Source organism: Notolepis coatsorum (genome assembly GCF_963971535.1).
Source record: "Notolepis coatsorum genome assembly, chromosome: 14".
Classification (NCBI taxonomy): Eukaryota; Metazoa; Chordata; class Actinopteri; order Aulopiformes; family Paralepididae; genus Notolepis; species Notolepis coatsorum.
Genome location: NC_140178.1, coordinates 16,157,517 through 16,180,619, shown reverse-complemented (window position 1 = coordinate 16,180,619; position 23,103 = coordinate 16,157,517). Strand labels below are relative to the sequence as shown.

The following is a 23,103-nucleotide window of genomic DNA, read 5'->3' as shown; positions in this document are numbered from 1 at the left end:
TGCATCTCCTCTTCATAGCTGTTCCTCCTCGCCTCATCTCATTCCCTCATCTTCTCGCCTCCATCTCATCCCCTCATCTCATCGCCTCATGTTCCTCTTCGCCTCCGTCTCATCCCCTCATCTCATCGCCTCATGTTCCTCCTCGCCTCCATCTCATCCCCTCACCTCATCACCTCATGTTCCTCTTCGCCTCCATCTCATCCCCTCACCTCATCGCCTCATGTTCCTCTTCGCCTCCATCTCATCCCCTCATCTCATCGCCTCATGTTCCTCTTCGCCTCCATCTCATCCCCTCACCTCATGGCCTCATGTTCCTCTTCGCCTCCATCTCATCCCCTCATCTCATCGCCTCGTGTTCCTCTTCGCCTCCATCGCATCCCCTCATCTTCTCGCCTCCATCTCATCCCCTCATCTCATCGCCTCATGTTCCTCGCCTCCATCTCATCCCCTCATCTCCTTACGGCCAGCGACTCCGGTCTCCTCAGGATCTCGACCTCCTCTTTCCTTCATATCCCTCGCCGCCTCGTATGGTTTCTATACAGCACTCCTCCCTCTGTGACTCTCAGTCACGCCAGGAAAGCAGTCTGGTAGCAGAGTTGATGTTGTTTCAATACGTTTTTTGCCTCTGCATATTCTTTTCTCTGTCTGACGACATCCTGAGCGTAGTTATGGTCTACTCTAGACTTATTTTCTCCCCTGTAGAGAAATCCCTTCTTTTTCCATGCGACTTTAGTTCAAGTTCAAGTTTCAAGTTTAGCTTTATTTGTCACATATATAAGGTACATGTACATTACAGTGAAATGTTTGGTTCTGTATGAGCCTCCTGAGATTGTGCTTCATACAGTAAAAAGTGAAAAGAATAAAGACCAAACACTATACAAAATATACAATATACAAACTAAAGTACAACCTAAAGTACAAAGTGAATTACAAAATGCAAAGAATAAAGCAGCTTTTTAAAATGCAAAAATGCAAAATAAGGTTTATGATCTCTTCCTTGGTTCTATAGTTCAAGAATTTGACCGCTATAGATCTGGGTGGTGGACGATGTGTGCACATTGAGTTCCCAGGCCCTCTCACAAAAGAAATTCACAATTTTCTCCGCAAGCCTCCCTCTATTTTCTCTTCTTTCATTCTGAAAATCCTCACGTCTTCTCATCTAGACCTCCCCTGCTGCTCAGTTTTCCTCTGCTCCGACCTCTCCAGCATTTCCAATGTCCGCTCTTCATCCCTCCCGTGCCCCTGCCTCACCTCCCTTCCCTTCCCCCGCCTCCCTTGCCTTCCCCTGCCTCCCTTTCCCGCTCTCCTTTTCCGACTCTTTTATTTCGCTGTCTATTTGATCCATTTTCCGCCTGACTTCCTCTCTGAAATCCTTAATTTCTTGCTTCAGCTGCCTCGATGCCCTGATAACGAGAGTGTCTCCATCCCTTCCAAAGTAGCTAGAGCGCCCCAGCCGCTGAGCACTCCGCTCCCTCTCCCCTCTGCTCCTTCCTCTGGGGTTTGCCGCTCTCCGAGGTGGCAGTGTCCTGGTCTCCTTCCCTCCCCTCCCCTTTTCTAGGCTTCTCTTCTTCCAAATCAGTCCTCCTACTTATGAATACCTCATCTCCACGTTTCACAGCGTTCTCTCTTCGAGTTTTGTCGGGTTTACATTTACATTTACATTTAGTTATTTAGCTGACGCTTTTATCCAAAGTGACTTACAAGTTCTGTACAATGAGTCAGCAGGAAGGGTATACAACTCTGGCAGCTAAGGGTGACTGTTCATCAAACAGTGTCAAACTTGAGTGCTACAGACTTGAGTGCAGTGTAGTATAGACATTATGGGCATAGAAGGTAATAATAATAATAATAATAATAATAATAATAATAATAATAATAATAATAATAATTGTTGTGAAGGATCAGATTAAACCGAATATATATATTTATTTATGGATATATATTTAATAGTATTTGTATATCGTTTGATATCCCTTGTATATTCCTTGTACATATACACTGAATATCCCTTTATTCTACTACAGCCCATAATAGTTCATTCTCTTATTGGACAAAAGGACCAGGCGCCAGGGACAAGCCCCTGGCGTTCAAGTTCAAAGGTACCGACGAGACATGCCTTTACTAGCCTCAGCTCCGCGCAGGAATACGGCTACCGAAAGCAGAGCGGCACTACTTGTCCACTGGGCATATAAATATGGCGCAAGAAATGTAGAATTCCTCTTAGTCCTTTTACCCTTCTACCCAACTAAGTAACAAGACGTGAAGCCTCACTCCACGATACCGCGTGCGGTGTAGTACGGCCTGTTTGGCCTTAGAATAGCAGTGATACCTCGTGCGAATTAATAGCTGAATTGCCAGAGTTTGGCACCGTATTTCTATTAAGTAATAATAGTCTATTAGGTATGGTGCATCGTTCGGTTAGAGTTCTAAAGTGAGCAGCACCCCCATCGTTTCCTCGCGTTATCTAGAGTCTTAACCAGGTTGGGCAGACCACGCGTGGTGCTTTCATCCGAGGAGTTCTGGGCGAGGACGAGTGGACCTACACATTGGATTACCTACCCCGACGACTGCTGAGCCCTATACGGCATGGAATATCTATTTGCTTTGGTGCTTTGATTTGTGGAGCGGATAATCGCCAACACCGGTGAGTGTTGGATTTACCCCGAGAGGAGCCAAGGTGAGACGGCGCTCAGACCAGACTGAGGTCGCCTCGCTTCTTCTTCGTTGTGGACCGACAGCTACAGCTACAGCTATCGTCTACAAGAGAGCCCAAGTGTATTCATCTGTGGATCAAGGTTCTACGGGCACTGTGTTCTGTACCTGAACTCTCCCTAGAAATCGTTGACCAGACGGGATACAGCCGACGGCTCTCCTACCCCCCCTACTGGCTTACAACCGGCGGGACCCCTTCAGTATATTATCCAGCTATAATCATTAAGTGACCATCGCTATAATCCCCTAAGAGCCAGGTTGTATACTTGCTTCCTGTGTAACCAGAGATTGGACATTCAGTGTTGATTTGCATACGAGTACTCATTTGCCTTACAAGAGCATTCAATTCAAATCATAAATGTAATAAGTAACTATTATATGTACCTTTTGCTATATATTAAATATTTGACTATTACCTTTGTGTGGACCTGATTTCATATGTGGGAAAGTGTTCATCATACTTAGATATCGTGTACTGTATGGCCAGTAATTAAAGTACATAAAGCGGTAGTGGTTTAATGATACCATACTTATCAATACAGTCAGGGAATTGTACCCCTCAGTTACAATAATAATAATAATAATAATAATAATAATAATAATAATAATAATAATAATAATAATAATAATAATAATAATAATAATAATAATAATAATAATAATAATGCATTTTATTTATAAGGCTCCTTTCAGGACACTCAAGGTCGCCATATAACAATTAAAAACAGTTAATTAACAACAATTTTAAAAATAAAATCAGACGTACGCCTGCCTAAACAGGTGGGTTTTGAGGTGGGTTTTAAATGGGATGATGGAGTCAATGTTCCTGATGTCGGGGGGGAGGGAGTTCCAGAGGCGGGGGGCAGAGCAGCTGAAGGCTCTTGACCCCATGGTGGACAGACGGGCTGGGGGGACGGTCAGGTTGATGGAGGAGGCAGACCTGATGGACCGGGTGGGAATGTTGATGTGGAGGAAGTCGGACAGGTATGGAGGGGCAGTAATATATGCATGGTAGATTCCTTAGTAGCAAAGTGAATGGGTTTCTCAATGCTTTCCCTGGGTTTCTCAATACTTTCCCTGGGTTTCTCAATGCTTTCCCTGGGTTTCTCAATGCTTTCCCTGGGTTTCTCAATACTTTCCCTGGGTTTCTCAATGCTTTCCCTGGGTTTCTCAATGCTTTCCCTGGGTTTCTCAATGCTTTCCCTGGGTTTCTCAATGCTTTCCCTGGGTTTCTCAATGCTTTCCCTGGGTTTCTCAATGCTTTCCCTGGGTTTCTCAATACTTTCCCTGGGTTTCTCAATGCTTTCCCTGGGTTTCTCAATGCTTTCCCTGGGTTTCTCAATGCTTTCACTGGGTTTCTCAATGCTTTCCCTGGGTTTCTTAATGCTTTCCCTGGGTTTCTCAATGCTTTCCCTGGGTTTCTCATACTTTCCCTGGGTTTCTCAATGCTTTCCCTGGGTTTCTCATACTTTCCCTGGGTTTCTTAATGCTTTCCCTGGGTTTCTCAATGCTTTCCCTGGGTTTCTCATACTTTCCCTGGGTTTCTCAATGCTTTCATGGGTTTCTCAATACTTTCCCTGGGTTTCTCAATGCTTTCCATGGGTTTCTCAATACTTTCCCTGGGTTTCTCAATGCTTTCCCTGGGTTTCTCAATACTTTCCCTGGGTTTCTCAATGCTTTCCCTGGGTTTCTCAATGCTTTCCCTGGGTTTCTCATACTTTCCCTGGGTTTCTTAATGCTTTCCCTGGATTTCTCAATGCTTTCCCTGGGTTTCTCATACTTTCCCTGGGTTTCTCAATGCTTTCATGGGTTTCTCAATACTTTCCCTGGGTTTCTCAATGCTTTCCCTGGGTTTCTCAATACTTTCCCTGGGTTTCTCAATGCTTTCCCTGGGTTTCTCAATGCTTTCCCTGGGTTTCTCAATACTTTCCCTGGGTTTCTCAATGCTTTCCCTGGGTTTCTCAATGCTTTCCCTGGGTTTCTCAATGCTTTCCATGGGTTTCTCAATGCTTTCCCTGGGTTTCTCAATGCTTTCACTGGGTTTCTCAATGCTTTCCATGGGTTTCTTAATGCTTTCCCTGGGTTTCCCTGGGTTTCTCAATGCTTTCACTGGGTTTCTCAATGCTTTCACTGGGTTTCACTGGGTTTCTCAATGCTTTCCCTGGGTTTCTCAATGCTTTCCCTGGGTTTCTCAATGCTTTCACTGGGTTTCTCGATGCTTTCACTGGGTTTCACTGGGTTTCTCTGTGCTTTCCCTGGGAGCTAGGCAAAACACATCTCACCCCACATGCTTTTTCCCTTATTGATATCATGTGGAATATCCCTTTTTTGTGACATTGGATTTCCTGACTATTGGATTGTGGAGGAATCCCTTTTGGTTGTCCCAACAATAGCTTAAATCTCACACCATGGTGAGAGCCAAGGGGGCTAAAGCCCCGACCCCCTCTACTCTTCCCCTTCTCCACCTCAGTGTTCTCCCAGGTGGCCACTGGAAAACACTCCTCTATACACTAGAGATCTGGATCCCCTTCTCCACCTCAGTGTTCTCCCAGGTGGCCACTGGAAAACACTCCTCTATACACTAGAGAGCTGGATCCCCTTCTCCACCTCAGTGTTCTCCCAGGTGGCCACTGGAAAACACTCCTCTATACACTAGAGAGCTGGATCCCCTTCACCACCTCAGTGTTCTCCCAGGTGGCCACTGGAAAACACTCCTCTATACACTAGAGAGCTGGATCCCCTTCACCACCTCAGTGTTCTCCCAGGTAGCCACTGGAAAACACTCCTCTATACACTAGAGAGCTGGATCCCCTTCACCACCTCAGTGTTCTCCCAGGTGGCCACTGGAAAACACTCCTCTATACACTAGAGAGCTGGATCCCCTTCACCACCTCAGTGTTCTCCCAGGTGGCCACTGGAAAACACTCCTCTATACACTAGAGAGCTGGATCCCCTTCACCACCTCAGTGTTCTCCCAGGTGGCCACTGGAAAACACTCCTCTATACACTAGAGAGCTGGATCCCCTTCACCACCTCAGTGTTCTCCCAGGTGGCCACTGGAAAACACTCCTCTATACACTAGAGAGCTGGATCCCCTTCACCACCTCAGTGTTCTCCCAGGTGGCCACTGGAAAACACTCCTCTATACACTAGAGAGCTGGATCCCCTTCACCACCTCAGTGTTCTCCCAGGTGGCCACTGGAAAACACTCCTCTATACACTAGAGAGCTGGATCCCCTTCTCCACCTCAGTGTTCTCCCAGGTGGCCACTGAAAAACACTCCTCTATACACTAGATAGCTGGATCCCCTTCTCCACCTCAGTGTTCTCCCAGGTGGCCACTGGAAAACACTCCTCTATACACTAGAGAGCTGGATCCCCTTCACCACCTCAGTGTTCTCCCAGGTGGCCACTGGAAAACACTCCTCTATACACTAGAGAGCTGGATCCCCTTCTCCACCTCAGTGTTCTCCCAGGTGGCCACTGGAAAACACTCCTCTATACACTAGAAAGCTGGATCCCCTTCTCCACCTCAGTGTTCTCCCAGGTGGCCACTGGAAAACACTCCTCTCAGCAAAGCTAATTTAATCTACATGCGCTTTGTTACTATGTGTTTCACTATTAAACCTATATTGATCACGAAGATCCGCCTACGACATAATCGATGAGTCCGCTTCCACCACAGGAGTAACGTGGAATATAAATAATATAATATAAACGACTGTTGGAATAAACTCTGGAAGGACCGATGGTAGATTGCTGCATGTTGGAAGAGTAATATGCACAGCTTGAACTATGCTGCTTCCTGTGTTTCTCTGATTTCCTCGACCTGTGACATTATCGATAAACATAAGCAGAGTGCCATAAGCTGCTGATGCAGCCTCTCTCAAGGCCTCTCAACGATCTCTCTGGGGACACCGCAAGGGCAGACATTTCAAACCTTTATTTAATTAAACTCGAAAGGCAACTGAGGTTTCCCTAATTTACAATCACGTCGAGTGTACATACAGTTAAGCAAAACATACAGAGTTAAGCAACAAAAAAGGCATATAAAATCACACAGCATATACAATCATAACAATTAGACAAGTAAGGATAACAATCCATTAAAACATGTACAACTTCATTGACAGAGGTTGGAGATCAATGTTTTAAACTCTGCAACGGAGGGGAGAATCTCAAGCTTTAATGAATTTGAAGTCGGGAGCGACAGTGGCTCGGGAGGTAGAGCAGTCGTCTGGCAATCCGGAGGTTCCCGGTTCGATTCCCGCTCCTCCCGGGCAGCGTGTCGATGTGTCCTTGAGCAAGACACCTTGCATGTTTGCCTCCGCCATCGGTGTGTGAATGGGTAAAATGTGAGTAACTAATTGTAAAGCGCTTTGGATAAAAGCACTATATAAAAAAAGCAGCCATTTACCATTTACAATTCATTCCATGAGCTAGAGGGGTATCATAGCAAAATGCAGATTTACCCTGTTCAGAGCGAACTCAGGGGATCAGCCAGTCACTAGAACGGGTTCCATAGGTACGTCTCCTTCTCTCTCTCTCTCTCTCTCTCTCTCTCTCTCTCTCTTCCTCTCCTTCCTTCAAGGATGGGAGGAGAGGGAGATCTCTACCTAAGTGGGCCACGACACCCAAAGCAGATGTGTACAGTGCCTGAGCAGTTCACCCCTTCGGGGGATCCGGATCAATGGATGTGACGGTGTAATAAGAAGGTCACGGTCTGGTCACACACGGGGTCAAGCGCACCACCGCTCGCCACGCGGCATATTTATTGCAACAGGTGAGAAAATGCATTCGAGTTAGGCTGATGCTACAGGCTCTTTAAGGGTGGACAACTGCACAATGATCTGTACTCTCGCCCCTAACCAGGGCTTGGGATGATGCAATCGACTTAATAAAGGGCCGTTTAACTTTGACGACTTCCTGTCAAGGGCAAGAGTGGTGAGAGGGGTACCCAATTGGATTCATGTAATTTATTGAATGATCCTTGGACTAATGGTTCAGGCTGGCGCATTGTTAATGGTAAATTCTCCATGCCTGACCGGTCCGCAGGCAATTCCCCTGAAGCTTCAGGCTAAGAGCTGAGGGAAGAAGAAAATCGTTACCCATAACAGTGATGAATGGGAAGGCATATTATGGAGCATCTGCAACGTAGCTTTATACTTTCTTTATTCTACTTGTCCTTGTTCTAATTGTAATTTACTGAAAGATTTAATTGAATATCCACCAAAAAATAATAATAACTGCCCTTATTTTGCTGTACACAAAGCCAATGAATTCTTTATTTGTATGTTCTTACTTATCTTTAAACGTGGTACAAAATATATAGTATGGGCAGGGTAATAGTATAGAAAGTATAGGGATGCACGATAATTATCGGGTCGATAATTATCGGGCCGATATCAGCAATTATGACGTCATCCCGATAAACCCGATAAAATTATTGATAGCGCAGATAAAAAAAAATCGTTTAAATTTTTATTTTTTATTTAGAACTTTTTTCTTTTCATGTCAACGTTCACACGCACAATATATGCTTACTTAGGATTTGACTTGATTCAACAACAAAGCAGTCGGGGCAATGGCAAGCCGAAAACTGTCGAAAATGTGGTTATTTGAAGTTTGGGATTTCTTTTTTTTTTTTACAACTGAGGTAGGTAGATTACATTTTTAGAGACTAAAGTACAGAAAAAAGGGGGGGGACCTGAGGCATTGATCAGCCTGGCGGCTGAGGGGAAGAAGCTCAGTCTGTGTCGAGCTTTCACAGCCTTTGGGATCCTCAGCCTTCTCCCAGAGGGGAGCAGGGTGAAGAGGCTGTGACCCAGTGGCGGCCCGTACTATCTACTGTTGGGTGGTCGCAGGGGGTTCATGTTAGGTCGAGTTGAAAATGTAACGTTAATAAATGCTCTGGAGCAATCTCTCTCTCTGTCTCTCGGATCAATCCAATAAAATAATTAACACATATGTATATGTTGTCATTTTAAACAACTCACCATTCATTCATTCATTCATCCATTAATTATGCATCAGCAGCAGCGAAATTAATGTTATAGTTCACAACACAGCAGCGCGTTTTGAAGCGCTATTATCATCTCAGCAAGCACCGTCAATACTTTCCGTAGCCGCATTTCTCGGAGACACAGGAACACAGCATCGCTGTGTTGAGAGAGAGAGAGAGAGAGAGAGAGAGAGAGAGAGAGAGACTCACTGTTTAGTTGAAACGTCCAGGGCAGGAGGGCTTGATAAAGTGTATAATCCACTGTCCCACAGTCCCAGACTGTTGATGTATATCCAGACCACTGTCCAGACTGCATCCGTCATATAGCTTTTTGTTAGCCAAGTGTTAGCACCACACAACACAAGTACTGTGATGATTTCTTTGCCCATTTCTGCGTCGAACAGACTGCAAACTACCTGGCGTTCTATCGCCATGCTCTAAGACAAACTCTAACCATAACCAACTTTGAAAGAGTGCCTAAGCTTAACCGTCGAAAGAACTTGCCGTCACGCTCTAAGACAAATAGCTGCATCACAACAACACAAGTTACACAACAGCTACAACAGAAACTGGCGTTGGCCAATCAGAGCGAGCGTCTCCGCGAAATGCGGCTACGGAAATTATAGACGCTGCTGCTTAGACCGCTTCAAAACGCGCCCGTGTTCCATCATAATACATCATATTTCAACGCACAGCGCGTTACGCACTGATTGGCTGCGACGGATACAGCGATGAAACAGTGCACGGCGTGCACGCGCTCAGAGCGCTATTGCGTCTAGCCCGAGAGAAATACGGCGAGGAGAATGCGGGTACGGTAACGGAACGTATTCTCTATCAGACAGTGAGTCACTTCCTGTTCAGGAAAACGATTATTTGATATTTGATATATTAACGTTATATTGTGCATTGGAAACACAAACATACTTAAAATGAGTAAATATTATTCATTTTAAACATGTTTATATTATTTATAGGGCTATAAAACAAAAAACAAAAAAAAAATGTCTTGTTCTACTCTCTTTTAACCAGGGTTAACCAGGGGGGGCGGCGCCCGAGCGCCCCTAGTGGCCAGCCGCCACTGCTGTGACCGGGGTGGGATGGGTCGGCCATGATCTTCCTCGCCCTCTTCAGCGCCCTGGAGTCGTGCAGGGACCTGAGGGAGGGCAGGGGACAGCCGATCACCCTCTCCGCGGAGCGAATCACCCGCTGCAGCTTGGCAAGATCTTTTGCCGCTGCAGTGGGGAACCAGGAGATGATGGAGTGGGTGAGGATGGACTCAATGATGGCCGTGTAGAATTCTCTCTCTCTCTCTCTCTCTCTCTCTCTCTCTCTCTCTCTCTCTCTCACACACCTTTGTAAAACACTAATGAGACCCAAAAAAATGCCTTTGAAAACAATATATAAGATGGTATATATATACATATTGTTCACACTATGGTGAGGCATGAGCCATGGTGTTTACACATTCAAGTGGTTAGGGCTGGGCGATATAACGATAACGATAATTATCGCGATATATTTTAATAATCGATATCGGGGGGGGGGGGGGGGGGGGAAGTCGAATTTTTGTTAAACCCAGAGACAGTGGACAGACTTGTCTTTCTTGCCTGCAACTTAAAGTAATGGCTTTGCTTGTCCAAATGACAATACTGACCAAATTGAGATTTATTTTTCTCTTGTCCATTTATTTTGTTTGCTTTCTAATGTAAAATACAGTTTGAAACCGTCTGTAGGCCTACACAGTAGGCTATGAGTGCTAGCAGAGCTAGTCTCCAGTCACGAGACACTGTGCACATGTGCGGTGGTTTGTCCACCAAAAAAGCGCCAAAAGATAGAAAAGAAACGAGCAGAGCCAGAACTGTTCAACTCCCCTGGAGCCACAGCCAGCAGAGAAGCCTGTTTACTTTCGCTTTCAAACCAGCTGCAGCCTGAGAACTGAAGTGTGAGGGGCTGTAACACTAAAGATGGCGGCAACGACAAAGAATTGCTGCAAAATAAACATACATCTGTTGTTTAAAATACTTATAACAATATCGATAATTATGGATATGATATGATATGATATTGTTATCGATATTGTTACAAAGGATCAGATTAAACCGAATATATATATTTATTTATTGATATATATTGCATAGTATTTGTATATCGTTTGATATCCCCTGTATATTCCTTGTACATATACACGGAATATCCCTTTAGCCCAGACCATAATAGTTCATTCTCCTATTGGACAGCGGTCCACCGGCGCCAGGGACCGGCCTCCAGAGCCAGGTTCAAAGTCACCGTCAAGATGTGTCTGGACATGCCCGGCCTTGCCCAGGGATACGCGACAGAAATGAGAGTGGAACTAGTTTGTTCACCGTGCGTATAAATACGGCGCAGGTGAATATAGAAGCCCCTTACCTCCGTACCCTTAGCCTTAGTATGTTACCGATAAGTTGAAGCCTCACCCACGATACAACGTGCGGTGAAGTATGGCCTGTTTGGCCCCAGAATAGAGCATTGAGACCGCGTGCGAATTAGTAACTGAATTGTCAGAGTTTGGCGCTATACCGTCGAGTGCGACATATTTCTATTAAGTCTTTAATAGTCTATTTGTGTATAGTGTATCGTGCGGTTAAAGTTCTACAGTGACCAGCATCTCCAACGCTTCCTCGTATTAGCTAGAGTTCTTATCCAGGCTGGGCTGACCGCATGGCGCTTTCACCCGAGGAGACCTAGACGAGAGCCGTATGGACATGTACACTGGATTAATCTACCCGACGACTACATAGCCCTTTGCGGCTGGAATATATTTGCTTTGGTCCTGTGATTTATGGAGCGGATAATCGCCGACGCCTGCACGTGTTGGATTTACCCCGAGAGGAGTCAAGTCGAGTCGGCGCCTTAGAGAGTCTGAGGCCGACTAGCTTTCTTCACTGTGGAGCTACAGTCTACAAGAGAACCAAGCTGTATTCGTCTGTGGATCAAGAGGCTACTGCACCGGCTTCTGTACCTGAAGTCTCCCTAGTCATCGTTGACCAGACGTCCTACTACCGACAGATCTTCTACCCCCCTTGCTGGCTTACAACCAGGAGGAACCCCTTCCAGTATCTCCCGCTATATCAGTCAGAAGATCCTTAGGAACTTCTACTCATGTACAATAGAGAGCATCCTGACCGGCAACATCACCTCCTGGTTTGGGAATAGCACTGCACAAGACCGTAGCAGACTACAAAGAGTGACACGTTCAGCCGAACGCACAATTAGAGGGGGGCTTCCCACCCTCCAGAACATTTACAACAAGCGGTGCAAGGGGAAGGCTAAGAGAATTATTAAGGACTCGAGCCACCCGAACAACTGCCTCTTTGAACTGCTGCCGTCAGGCAAGCGATACCGGAGTCTTATGGCGAGCACAGAAAGACTCAGAAGGAGCTTCTATCCCCAGGCCATCAGGCTGCTAAACGAACAATAATCGCTAAACGAACAATAATCACTATGCAACAACCATCAAATGCACACAGCACACACACCCACACGCACACACTCACTCAAACAAACAACACACTGCAGCACCCACTCTCCACACTTTAGATCACACAAACACACTTACACTTTATATTTATTGATAAAGGATTTGCACTACAACTCGTACACCTACTGTGAATTGTACCTAAACTGCACCTCGTCCATTTATGCCTTGCACTATATAGCATTATAGCATTGTATATTAGTACACTGCACAGTATTGTATATTGTATGGTAACTACGTCTACGAACATTGTACATATGTCTAAACTGAACACTGTGACCTCTTTTTTTACTTCTAATTTTTACTATGTTTTTATTTCATACTTATCTTGTCATGCACAGTCTCTGGAGCGCAACAGTAAGAAGCATTTTGTACAAAAGTATTCTGTACTTCTGTATGACAACTATTAAAGAAACTTGAGGAAACTTGAAACTATTACTAGTGTACCATAGATATAATTCCCTAAGATTCAGGTTGTATAATTACCTCCTGCGTAACCAGAGAATGGACATTCGTTATTGATTTGCCTACGCATACTCCTTTGCCTTACAAGTGCATTCAAAGAATAATGTAAAGTATCCTATGTACCTTTTGCTCCATTAAATACTTGATTAATACCTTTGACTGGAACCGATTTCATTGTGGGAAGTGTTCATCATATTCATATATCGTGTACTGTATGGCCAGTAATTAAAGTACATAAAGCGGTAGTGGTTTAATGATACCATACTTATCAATACAGTCAGGGAATTGTACCCCTCAGTTACAGATATCGTTATCGCAATATCAATTTTGGCCATATCGCCCAGCCCTACAAGTGGTTATAGTGTAACAGAGTATTTTCTGTTTCCCAAATAATAGATTCTTATCAAACTGGTGAACTACACGCCTGTAGCCCCTAAAGCTGCTAAAATACACATTTTGTTCACTGTTTTGTTTCTAGAAGTAGAGCAGGCTGGAAACCCTAAGTATTACTCTCCCCAAAACCAAGACTTCTCCCCAAGCAGAAACAATTTATGAGTAACGCATACCTACTCCCATTATGGGTGGTAAGTGTGTACACAAAGTTAAAACACAGATATACACATTCTCTCCTCAAGTAGATGTTTTTTTTTGGGTTATCAATTAATAAAAAAAATTACATGTATTAACTCTAGAATAAAGAAGTGCCAACCACATATTATTATAATAATTCATCCAGTTTTGTTTTAAGTGTTTTGGTTTATTCAAATTTAGGATTTAGTTTGAGGATAAAAAAAATATATATTATAAAATTATTTTTATTTTATTAAAAAATTTTAATAAAAAACGAAGGTTCGAACATCCGTTCGAAAAACCCTGACGAAGTTTGAATCACTTTATTCAAAGTGAGGATTTAGTTTGAGGATATATATATATATATATATATATAATTATTTTTAGAAATTTAGAATTTTTTTATTTTACTTTTTTTATTAAAAACGAAGGTTCGAACGTCCGTTCGAAGAACCCTGATGAAGTTTTGAATCCCAAAAACAGGCTTCAGGGACAGCCTTACCAAACATTATTTATATTATTCAAATGGACCTCGGCTCAAACATAGACCACTGCACTTCCGCGTAACATTGAAATCGGGGAAGAGATAGCGGGGGGAGCAAATGAATGAATGTGGATGAGAGCCGTGATGTAAGTGGTTGCAGCTATGGCTGTGGGGGTGCTAGAGACATGATCCAATAGACTTTTATGCGCCTGAGTTTCCTGAACACGGCGCGACCCATTCCTAATCGATCAGAACTAAATCAGCCGAGATCAAGTCCCTTTTCCAGCACCTACTCCCCATACACATGCGCAGATTGTCAACGGAGTCTGGACGATGCGAGATGACGCATGAATGAATGTGGACTGTCTGCGCATGTGTATTGGATCATGTCTCTAGCACCCCCACAGCCGTAGCTGCAACCACTTACATCAAGGCTCTCATCCACATTCATTAATTTGCTCCCCCTGCTATCTCCTCCCCGATTTCAGAATCCCGGAAGTGCTGCGGTGGTCTATGTTCCGTTGTGATGTCACAGTATGATGTCATAATAGAACATTCTAGAACATTTGTGATGTCACAGTATGATGTAATAATAGAACATTCTAGAACATTTGTGATGTCACAGTATGATGTCATAATAGGACATTCTAGAACATTTGTGATGTCACAGTATGATGTAATAATAGAACATTCTAGAACATTTGTGATGTCACAGTATGATGTCATAATAAGACATTCTAGAACATTTGTGATGTCACAGTATGATGTCATAATAAAACATTCTAGAACATTTGTGATGTCACAGTATGATGTCATAATCGAACATTCTAGAACATTTGTGTTCTATATATTCAACAATTCTCTCATTGTGCATCTACTTGAAATTCAGTACTGAACAGTACTGACCAGATAGACTAAAGTGAACAACATAGATTGAAGCCTGCATTTCTCAACCAAGGTGCCTTGCCTACCGTTTTGCTGTGGAAAGGTGAGTGTCCACAACGGCTAGCTAGCTGTTCTACTTGAATACTGAATGTTAATATTGAATCAGACTATATTGAATACTGAATGTTAATATCAGACCATATTGAATACTGAATGATAATTCAGGTTGACAGTTGACATCATTTGACAGTTGACAGGGGGCTGGAAAGTTGATTTAAAGGGGACATGCATTATAAATGCCTTTTTTCTGTGTTTAGCATGGTTTTATAGTAATACAGGTTAGTATCAATGGGTCTGTGTCTCTAATTACCATATTGACTCATCAGTCTAGTCTCGAGTTCACGAGATCTTCCCTCACTCAACTAAACTGTTCTGATTTGTCGGTTTCTGTGACGTCGACATAGCATTGATCTGCAGTAACGCCCCCTCTATGGTTGTAGTGCAGTGTAACCCGACACTTCCTCAAACAGGTTTTCACAGGCAGAGAACGAGCGAGAGGGAGAGAGAGATAGAGAGAGAGAGAAAGAGAGAGAGAGAGAAAGAGAGAGAGAGAGAGGGACGGCGGGAGGGACTGCAGAAGTGTGTGTAATGTGTGTGCGCCATCTCTCTCCCTCGTCGGGGACACACACATACACAAACTTGAGTGCGTGTGTGTCGGGGACGTAGGCATAGTGTAACCCGACACTTCCTCAAACGGGTTTGACAGGCAGAGAACTAGCGAGGAGAGGGAGGGAGAGAGGGAGAGAGATAGAGAGATAGAGAGAGAGAGAGAGAGAGAGAGAGAGAGAGAGAGAGAGAGAGAGAGAGAGAGAGAGAGAGAGAGAGAGAGAGGATGGCGGGAGGGACTGCAGAAGTGTGTGTAATGTCACGAAAATGTGAGTCTCTCTCTCCCTCTCTATCTCTCTCTCTCTCCCTCTCTTTCGCTCCCTCTCTCTCTCTCTCGAACGCAGTGAGCGCCCCGTAATATGATCATGATCATTATGATCGACTGGAATAAAAAATTATAATAATAGGTTTACTACTTACATACTGTAGTTGTCTCCTTTCATTAATGTTACCTAAATGTCATAAGTGAATTATATAGAAACAACTCACCAAAATTGACTATTGCACAACTGATTTGACAAAAAAAATCCGCCCCCTTTACCCCTTGCCTGACCATGGCATTTAGTGAAATTATGCTACTGCTCTAGGGGCTGAGCCCCCCTAAAGGTCTGATTCTAGAACCGCCACTGCTCTGCCGTTTGTGTTTTCCCCCAATGAGATGTGAAAGATGTACAATACACAGGTTAACAGTATTTGAGTATCTTCCTCTCGTTCTATATGTCTGTGTGGATAAACACAGTACACACACCAATGAACTAGAATCTCTATATAAGCATCATAGCTTTATATTTTGGAAGTGAACGTCAGCCTTCAATACAACTTGAAAATAGAAGGATTTTGTTTGGAAATACCTACCCCCCTCTTCCACCAATAGCGCAGGAGGATACATATTGGCACATTTGTGATGTCACAGTATGATGTCATAATAGGACATTATAGACCATTTGTGATGTCACAGTATGATGTCATAATAAAACATTCTAGAACATTTGTGATGTCACAGTATGATGTCATAATAGAACATTCTAGAACATTGTGATGTCACCGTATGATGTCATAATCGAACATTCTAGAACATTTGTGTTCTATATATTCAACATTCTCTCATTGTGCATCTACTTGAAATTCAGTACTGAACAGATAGACTAAAGTGAACAACATAGACTGAAACCTGCATTTCTCAACCAAGGTGCCTTGCCTACCGTTTTGCTGTGGAAAGGTGAGTGTCCACAACGGCTAGCTAGCTGTTCTACTTGAATACTGAATGTATTCCCCCAATGAGATGTGAAAGATGTACAATACACAGGTTAACAGTATTTGAGTATCTTCCTCTCGTTCTATATGTCTGTGTGGATAAACACAGTACACACACCAATGAACTAGAATCTCTATATAAGCATCATAGCTTTATATTTTGGAAGTGAACGTCAGCCTTCAATACAACTTGAAAATAGAAGGATTTTGTTTGGAAATACCTACCCCCCTCTTCCACCAATAGCGCAGGAGGATACATATTGGCACAAGGGGAGTGCACCAATGAAAACAGTTTGTCTGCTATGTTAACACTATCACTTCCGCATTCTGCTCAAGGTCTCTAGACTGCCGGAAATTCAGAAGAAGAAGAAGAAGAAGAAGAAGAAGAAGAAGAAGAAGAAGAAGAAGAAGAAGAAGAAGAAGAAGAAGAAGAAGAAGAAGAAGAAGAAGAAGAAGTGACGGGTTCTTTCTGCGTTTAGTCGAGTAAAACCTGAGGGCAACATGGATGAGGGAACTGTAGACGTTGGCTCAAGTAATTCTGCCAAGATTCCCGAACGACTACTGGAACGGGATCAAGCGAGGCTTGATGACATTGAGCGGAGAAAAGAGGCCAAAGAGAGCCAGTCTGTCACGGAGGAGAAGTTAAACGATACGCAATACCACCCAAGTCGGGCTCAAGCATCACTGCGGAAGAAATTTGCTTTCAGTAAAGCTTTTTTGATTAAAGCTCAAGAAAAAGCAGCCACGCCTACACCTGCTGTCATACTTCCTGATGCTAACACACTTGCAGATGCAGGTAATGCCAAAGAAGTAGATGGAACCGTCAACTTGGCTCAATGTGGTTTCTCCAATATGGACTCTGTGGTTCTGACCATGACAGCCGAGGAGATCGAAAAACAGGATGTCCTGTTAACTCACCTGACTAACTGCAAGGTGCGTCTGTTTGGCTCTCCCAGCACCCTCCTCATCAAGCACATCATTGGCTGTGAGATCCTGAGTGGGCCTGTGGCGAGTTCTGTGTTTGTTGATCATTGTAGCGACAGTACTCTGTCCTTCCCATGTCAGCAGCTGCAGACTCACAACATGACTGACACACGGGTGTACCTGCATGTCACCAGCCGAGCCATCATTGAGGACTGCCGTGGGGTGAGCTTCGCCCCCTTCTCCTGGTCCTATCCAAGTATGGATGAGGACTTTACTGTGTCCGGCCTGGACCAGAACAGGAACAACTGGACCCAGGTGGATGACGTTAACTGGCGTGCTGCAGGAACACCTTCCCCTAATTGGACTGTAATTCCAGAAGAAAATAGAAAAACTACTTGGGACCTCTAAGGTTCAAGTTGGCTCAGCTTGCCAAAGTAGCCACCCGATTGCAATCATCTCTTATTTTCTTTCCACTTCATGTTACCTATGATATCCATAGGTAAAAGGTTTCGATTAACTAATAGGGTTAATTTACATAGTGTTGGCCATTTGTATGCATGTTCAGTTCCATACCAACATTATCTCCCCAAGTGCTCATGTATTAATATTCTGTCATACAATATGGGCTCCACCTTAAGTTGGTCTCTCTGAGCCAAAGTTGTCTCTTCCATACAAATATTGATTATAATATTGGGTGAAGACTAGGACTAACTAGACTCATCTCGACGCCACTGTAAATGAGTTTAATTACTCAGTGTATTATCTAGTATAAATAAAGATTGAATGAACTGCAAGATTTCTCATGTGTAGATGCAGTCTGCAACTTTGCGGAGAAGTGAAACATGAATATTGTGTGTGTGAAGCATGGCCTTGCTGGAAAAAGACCATCCATGCTCTGTAAACCTACCCTGGGTAAAGGCTGCCTTCTGTAGACTGGACAGTGTGATTAGCAGAACATATTTGAATGTCATTAGCTTAATTATCACATTTGCATTTCTGTGGGGGTGCTCTGATCAATCTGGCAAGCAATCCTTATCAACAGATTGCAGAGGAAATAATTTTCCATAGTAGATGTGTACATAACACAACTAAGACATACAGGATTTACGGGTCGGGAACACTTAATTACAGGGGTCAGATAGCAGAGACAAAACCTTAAGTCGTTTATTAGCCACCACCAGTGTGCTGCTTTTCATTCCATCTTAAATTTGTGAAAATATTCATAATCCGAGTAGTCTACCCTCTGTGCAGGATCTTATCAATTAAAAGTAATCATTTTCTATTTAAAACCAATACTAGCAACACTAGTACACTACAAACCATCCATACAACTGCTGACAAAGTACATGACGCTGGTTGAAAGATATTTTAGCTTTTGTAAAAAGCACTTAACACTGTGGTTGAAAGATATTTGCACTTTTGTGAATTCTGATCAAAATGTGCCTTGTCATTAGCATTAGTTGCACCCTTTGGCCCTTTTGAGGTGAGTGTTAGATTTTTACATCTAGAGTTCAGTTTTTCTTGGAACTCTAGATTCAATGACTCGTAATAGTCTTGTATTAGTGCATCATTAGAATGTTAATTTATAAAAATTCTAATATCACAAGTGGTTGTACAACTCAAAAGCTTAAGTCGCTTCCTTATGTATTATATTTGTTATGAATTGACTGTCTATTCTATTGAAAATAAATGCAAATAAAGAGTGGCTTCGAAATGGAATGGGCCTGTGTTTTTGTGTTAACAACCTTACCTAGGTGTCTTTGTGATAATTAGCAGCAGCTCTCGGTGCAATCCAGGAAGAAAGACTTGATTTGGTCAACATAAGCATGTGACCGTGCCAGACAACCTATTTGATTGTGTCGGCCAACTACCTGGATTTCAAGTGACAATATGACATGTAGAGTGTTGTGTGCACATGTTTTGAATGTGTGGGTGTATCCATTCCAATACACTCGCAACACAAGCATGTTTTGTGAAGAACAAATATAGTGCTTCACTGGGTCAAAAAATTATAAAGAAAGTAATCAAATCAGGTGCCATTTTAAGGATGGTGCAATTGGTATAATTTTTATATAATTGGTATATTAATCCCCCAAATAGAGGCGGTAGTTCACCTACACTGCCTTAGGGCTTGTGTCCACAGACAACGTTTTTTTCAAGGCGGACCGCTTTGAAAATCTAAAATATGCATGCTCAGAGCGTTTCCAGAACTCCGGACCTCAATCTGCTTTAGTCTCGCGACTCCCGCGGCTCCGCCACTTGCTCGATTTTGATTGGTCGGTCGAAAAAAGTGACCTTGATGAGCGGCGCTCCTCTCCAAAAGTTGAACTATTTTCAACTTTATGCGCTGGGAGCGCTCCGCCCAAAAACGCTAGCCGCCGAGAACGCTAAAACGCGAGGCGCGGCGCTGGGAAAAGGAGCGTGCTGCGCACCTGTCGCGTCTTTAGCATAGAAATTAATGACAGAAAGGAGCTGGCAACTCATAAAAAGCTGGCTGTCGACACGGCCCCTTAATCCCCCAAATAGAGGCGGTAGTTCACCTACACTGCCTTAATCCCCCAAATATGGCGGTAGCGTAGTTCACCTACACTGCATTAATCCCCCAAATAGCGGCTGTATGGTTCAGATGCACTGCATTCGTGAGATTTAAATTTCTGTTTCACAAACGCGTCATCAGGGCCTTTAGTACACACCGCTGCTTTCAGGAGAAAACCCCGGCATTCACATTTTCTTAATAGAGTTTACATGCTATTCTGTGTGTTGAGTAAATTTGCATTGTATTGTATGGTATTGGAATAAAGTTGTATTGTATTGTATCATATTGGAATAAAGTTATATTGCATTGTATTGTATTATATAAGATATTCCTTTATTGATCCCCTTGGGCCTTGGGGAAATTCAGGCATCATATCAGCATGGGGGAGGGGAGGTACAGGTAGTAGAAGACATACAGGTACAGGTCACAGAATTATAGTACAGTGGAGAAGTAAAAATATAAATAGAATAAAAAGGCAGTCTAAACAATATACAATATAATTAACTCTGGACATGCGCATATGGGCAACAAAAGCTGAGATGCGGGTATTTATGTCCTCTCAGTTATATTTGCCCTACAATAAATATAGTTACAATATATAATCTAATAATCTAAATCTAATCTAATATATAATCTAAAAAATGCTAAATGCTAAAATGCTAAATGCTAAATATATGCTCTGATGAAGTATACAGTATTCACATAAGGTGCGGTATGCATAAGGTAAGTATATTGTCCTTTTAGGACCAATATTATATTGTATTGTATCATATCAAAGTTATGGAACACACTACCTATGGACATTAGGGAAACTAGATCTCTTAATATTTAAAAAAAATAAGCTAAAAACGTACCTCTTCACCATAGCCTTCTTATACACTCTGCTGTTGATTGTACTGTAGCACTATTTTACTCTGTCCATTCTATTGTATTGCACTGCACTGTTGCATAATTTTACCAACTATTCTATTCTACTATTTTATTGCACTGTATTATTTTGTCTATTACTTTTTATTACAGGTTTAAAACTGGCTTTAAAACTGTTTAGGACCCAAGCCTAGAACTGCACCTGTCCATGAGAGAGGAAACTGTGCCCTGAGAGGGAGGTTTGCCCTGAGTGGGAGGTTCGAAGGGTCAAAGTGGGTCTCAAACAGGAGGGAAGACTGTCAAGTTTTAAACTGTGGATACTAAACAGAGAAGGTAAAGACGACTTTGAACTGTTGAACAGTAATCCAGAACTATTTTATTGCACTGTAATTTTTTTTATCTATTCTATTCTACTATTTTATTGCACTGCACTATTGCACTATTTTACTCTGTCTATTTTATCTTACTCTTTTTATTATCGTCTATTTAAAACTGAATCAAACCATAAACAAGGTTACCTGTTGGGATGTTAGATCCTAATGTGAAAAACTGTGATTTTATATGATTGATTGATTGATTGATTGATTGATTGATTGATTGATTGAAAATTGTATTAACAGATTGCAGAATGGGTACAATACAGTACGGCGCAATACACACAATTGTTAAGGGGATGCAGACCAGAGAAAGACTTTCGTCTTGTTTACATCAGGGTCCCCCATTTTCAATTCATCATAACATATATGACATACATGACATACAGATAGACAGTACTGCTACATCTATACATTTATGACATACCAGATTTACAAATACAGTACTGTTTGTGATACAAAAATAGTCTAAAAAAGAGAGTATATACATTTGACGAAGAAACTGTACATTGGAGGAGGTTGGGTAGGTGGGGTGGAGGGAGGGGTTGGGTAGGTGGGGTGGGGTGGGGAAACTGTACATTGGAGGTGGTTGGGTGGGTGGGGTGGGGGGGGGGGTGGTGGGAAGGCGGGGTGGGGTAACTGTACATTGGATTATCCACGAAGCCTTACTTGGTCCCAAGAAGAGGGTCTCGTGTATTATTGGGTTAGGACATTTACTGTACATTGAAGCGGGTTGGGTTAGGACATTTACAGGGGCCAGTTTCGAATTGCAGTCTCCCGTAGGTGCTCTTTGAGAGTGGTTTTGAAAGTGGGTGATTCACATTCCTTTACAGCTGTGGGTAGGGCGTTCCACATTGATGTGACATAATTACGAAACGTGTTGTCGCTTGTTTGAGCGGAATCTGGGTTTCACATGATTTGTGGAGCTCCCTCTGGTGTTGTGGTCGTGGTATTCACTGACCTTTGGGAAGTAATTTGACATGTACATGGGTACCTTAGTTGTGTAGTGTACTATCTTGTAGACCAGGCCCATTGCAAGTTGCTGTACTCTGTCGTCTACTCTAAGCCATCCTAGGTTGTCAAAGTGGGCAGGGGTGAGGTGGGTTCTAGGAGTAAGGTCAAGCAGTAGTCTGACCAGTTTGTTTTGTGATGTTTGTAATTGAGTTTTTAGCGCTTTTGAGGTGCTTTGGTACCATGAGGTGCAAGCATAGTCGTAGTACCCTTGAATGAGTGCTCCTGCCAGAGTCTTCAGGGTATTCTTGTTTACCAGAGAGGAGATCCGGTACAAGAATCTAGTAAGTTGGTTGACTTTTTTTATTACATTGGATGCCATTTTGTCACAGGAAAGATTTGCCTCTAGGATGGAACCTAGGTATGTAATTTCATCTTTCCTTGTGACAATATTGTCACCCACTGTAACTGAGAAGCCGTCGGTCTTGCTGAGTTTGTTATTTGAACCGAAGAGAATGGACTCTGTTTTACCCAGGTGTAATGATAGTTTGTTATCAGCGAGCCAGGTGCAGATTTAGCCTAGTTCCGAGCTGTTTTTTTTTTCAACCTGTAACTTGTTCTTGTCAGAGACCAGCAGGGCTGAGTCGTCCGTGAACAGGAACAAGTTGCAGTCACAAGCTGACGACATGTCATTTGCATAAATTAGGAACAGTAGCGGACCTAGTATGCTTCCTTGTGGAACACCACAGGGGGGGGGGGGGGGGGGTAGGGTACCGTTTACCTTCACCATCTGTTCTCTCCCCTCCAGGTAGGATTGCATCCAGCTCACTGATAGACTATCAAAACCAATTGCTTTTAGCTTGTCAATCAGAATGTCTGCACTTTATCATATGCTCATTTT

At 43.1% G+C, this 23,103-nt stretch overlaps 1 protein-coding gene across 1 annotated transcript; it reads left to right on the top strand.

The window, feature by feature from the left end:
- Nucleotides 1-17,051: 17,051 nt before the first annotated feature.
- Nucleotides 17,052-17,882, top strand: LOC311240437 (tubulin-specific chaperone C-like; the record flags this gene model as incomplete). The annotated part of the gene is made up of 1 exon (XM_084329020.1): nt 17,052-17,882. One exon carries the CDS (start codon nt 17,052-17,054, stop codon nt 17,880-17,882), a length of 831 nt encoding a protein of 276 aa, XP_084185146.1.
- Between the last annotated feature and the right edge of the window lie 5,221 nt (nt 17,883-23,103).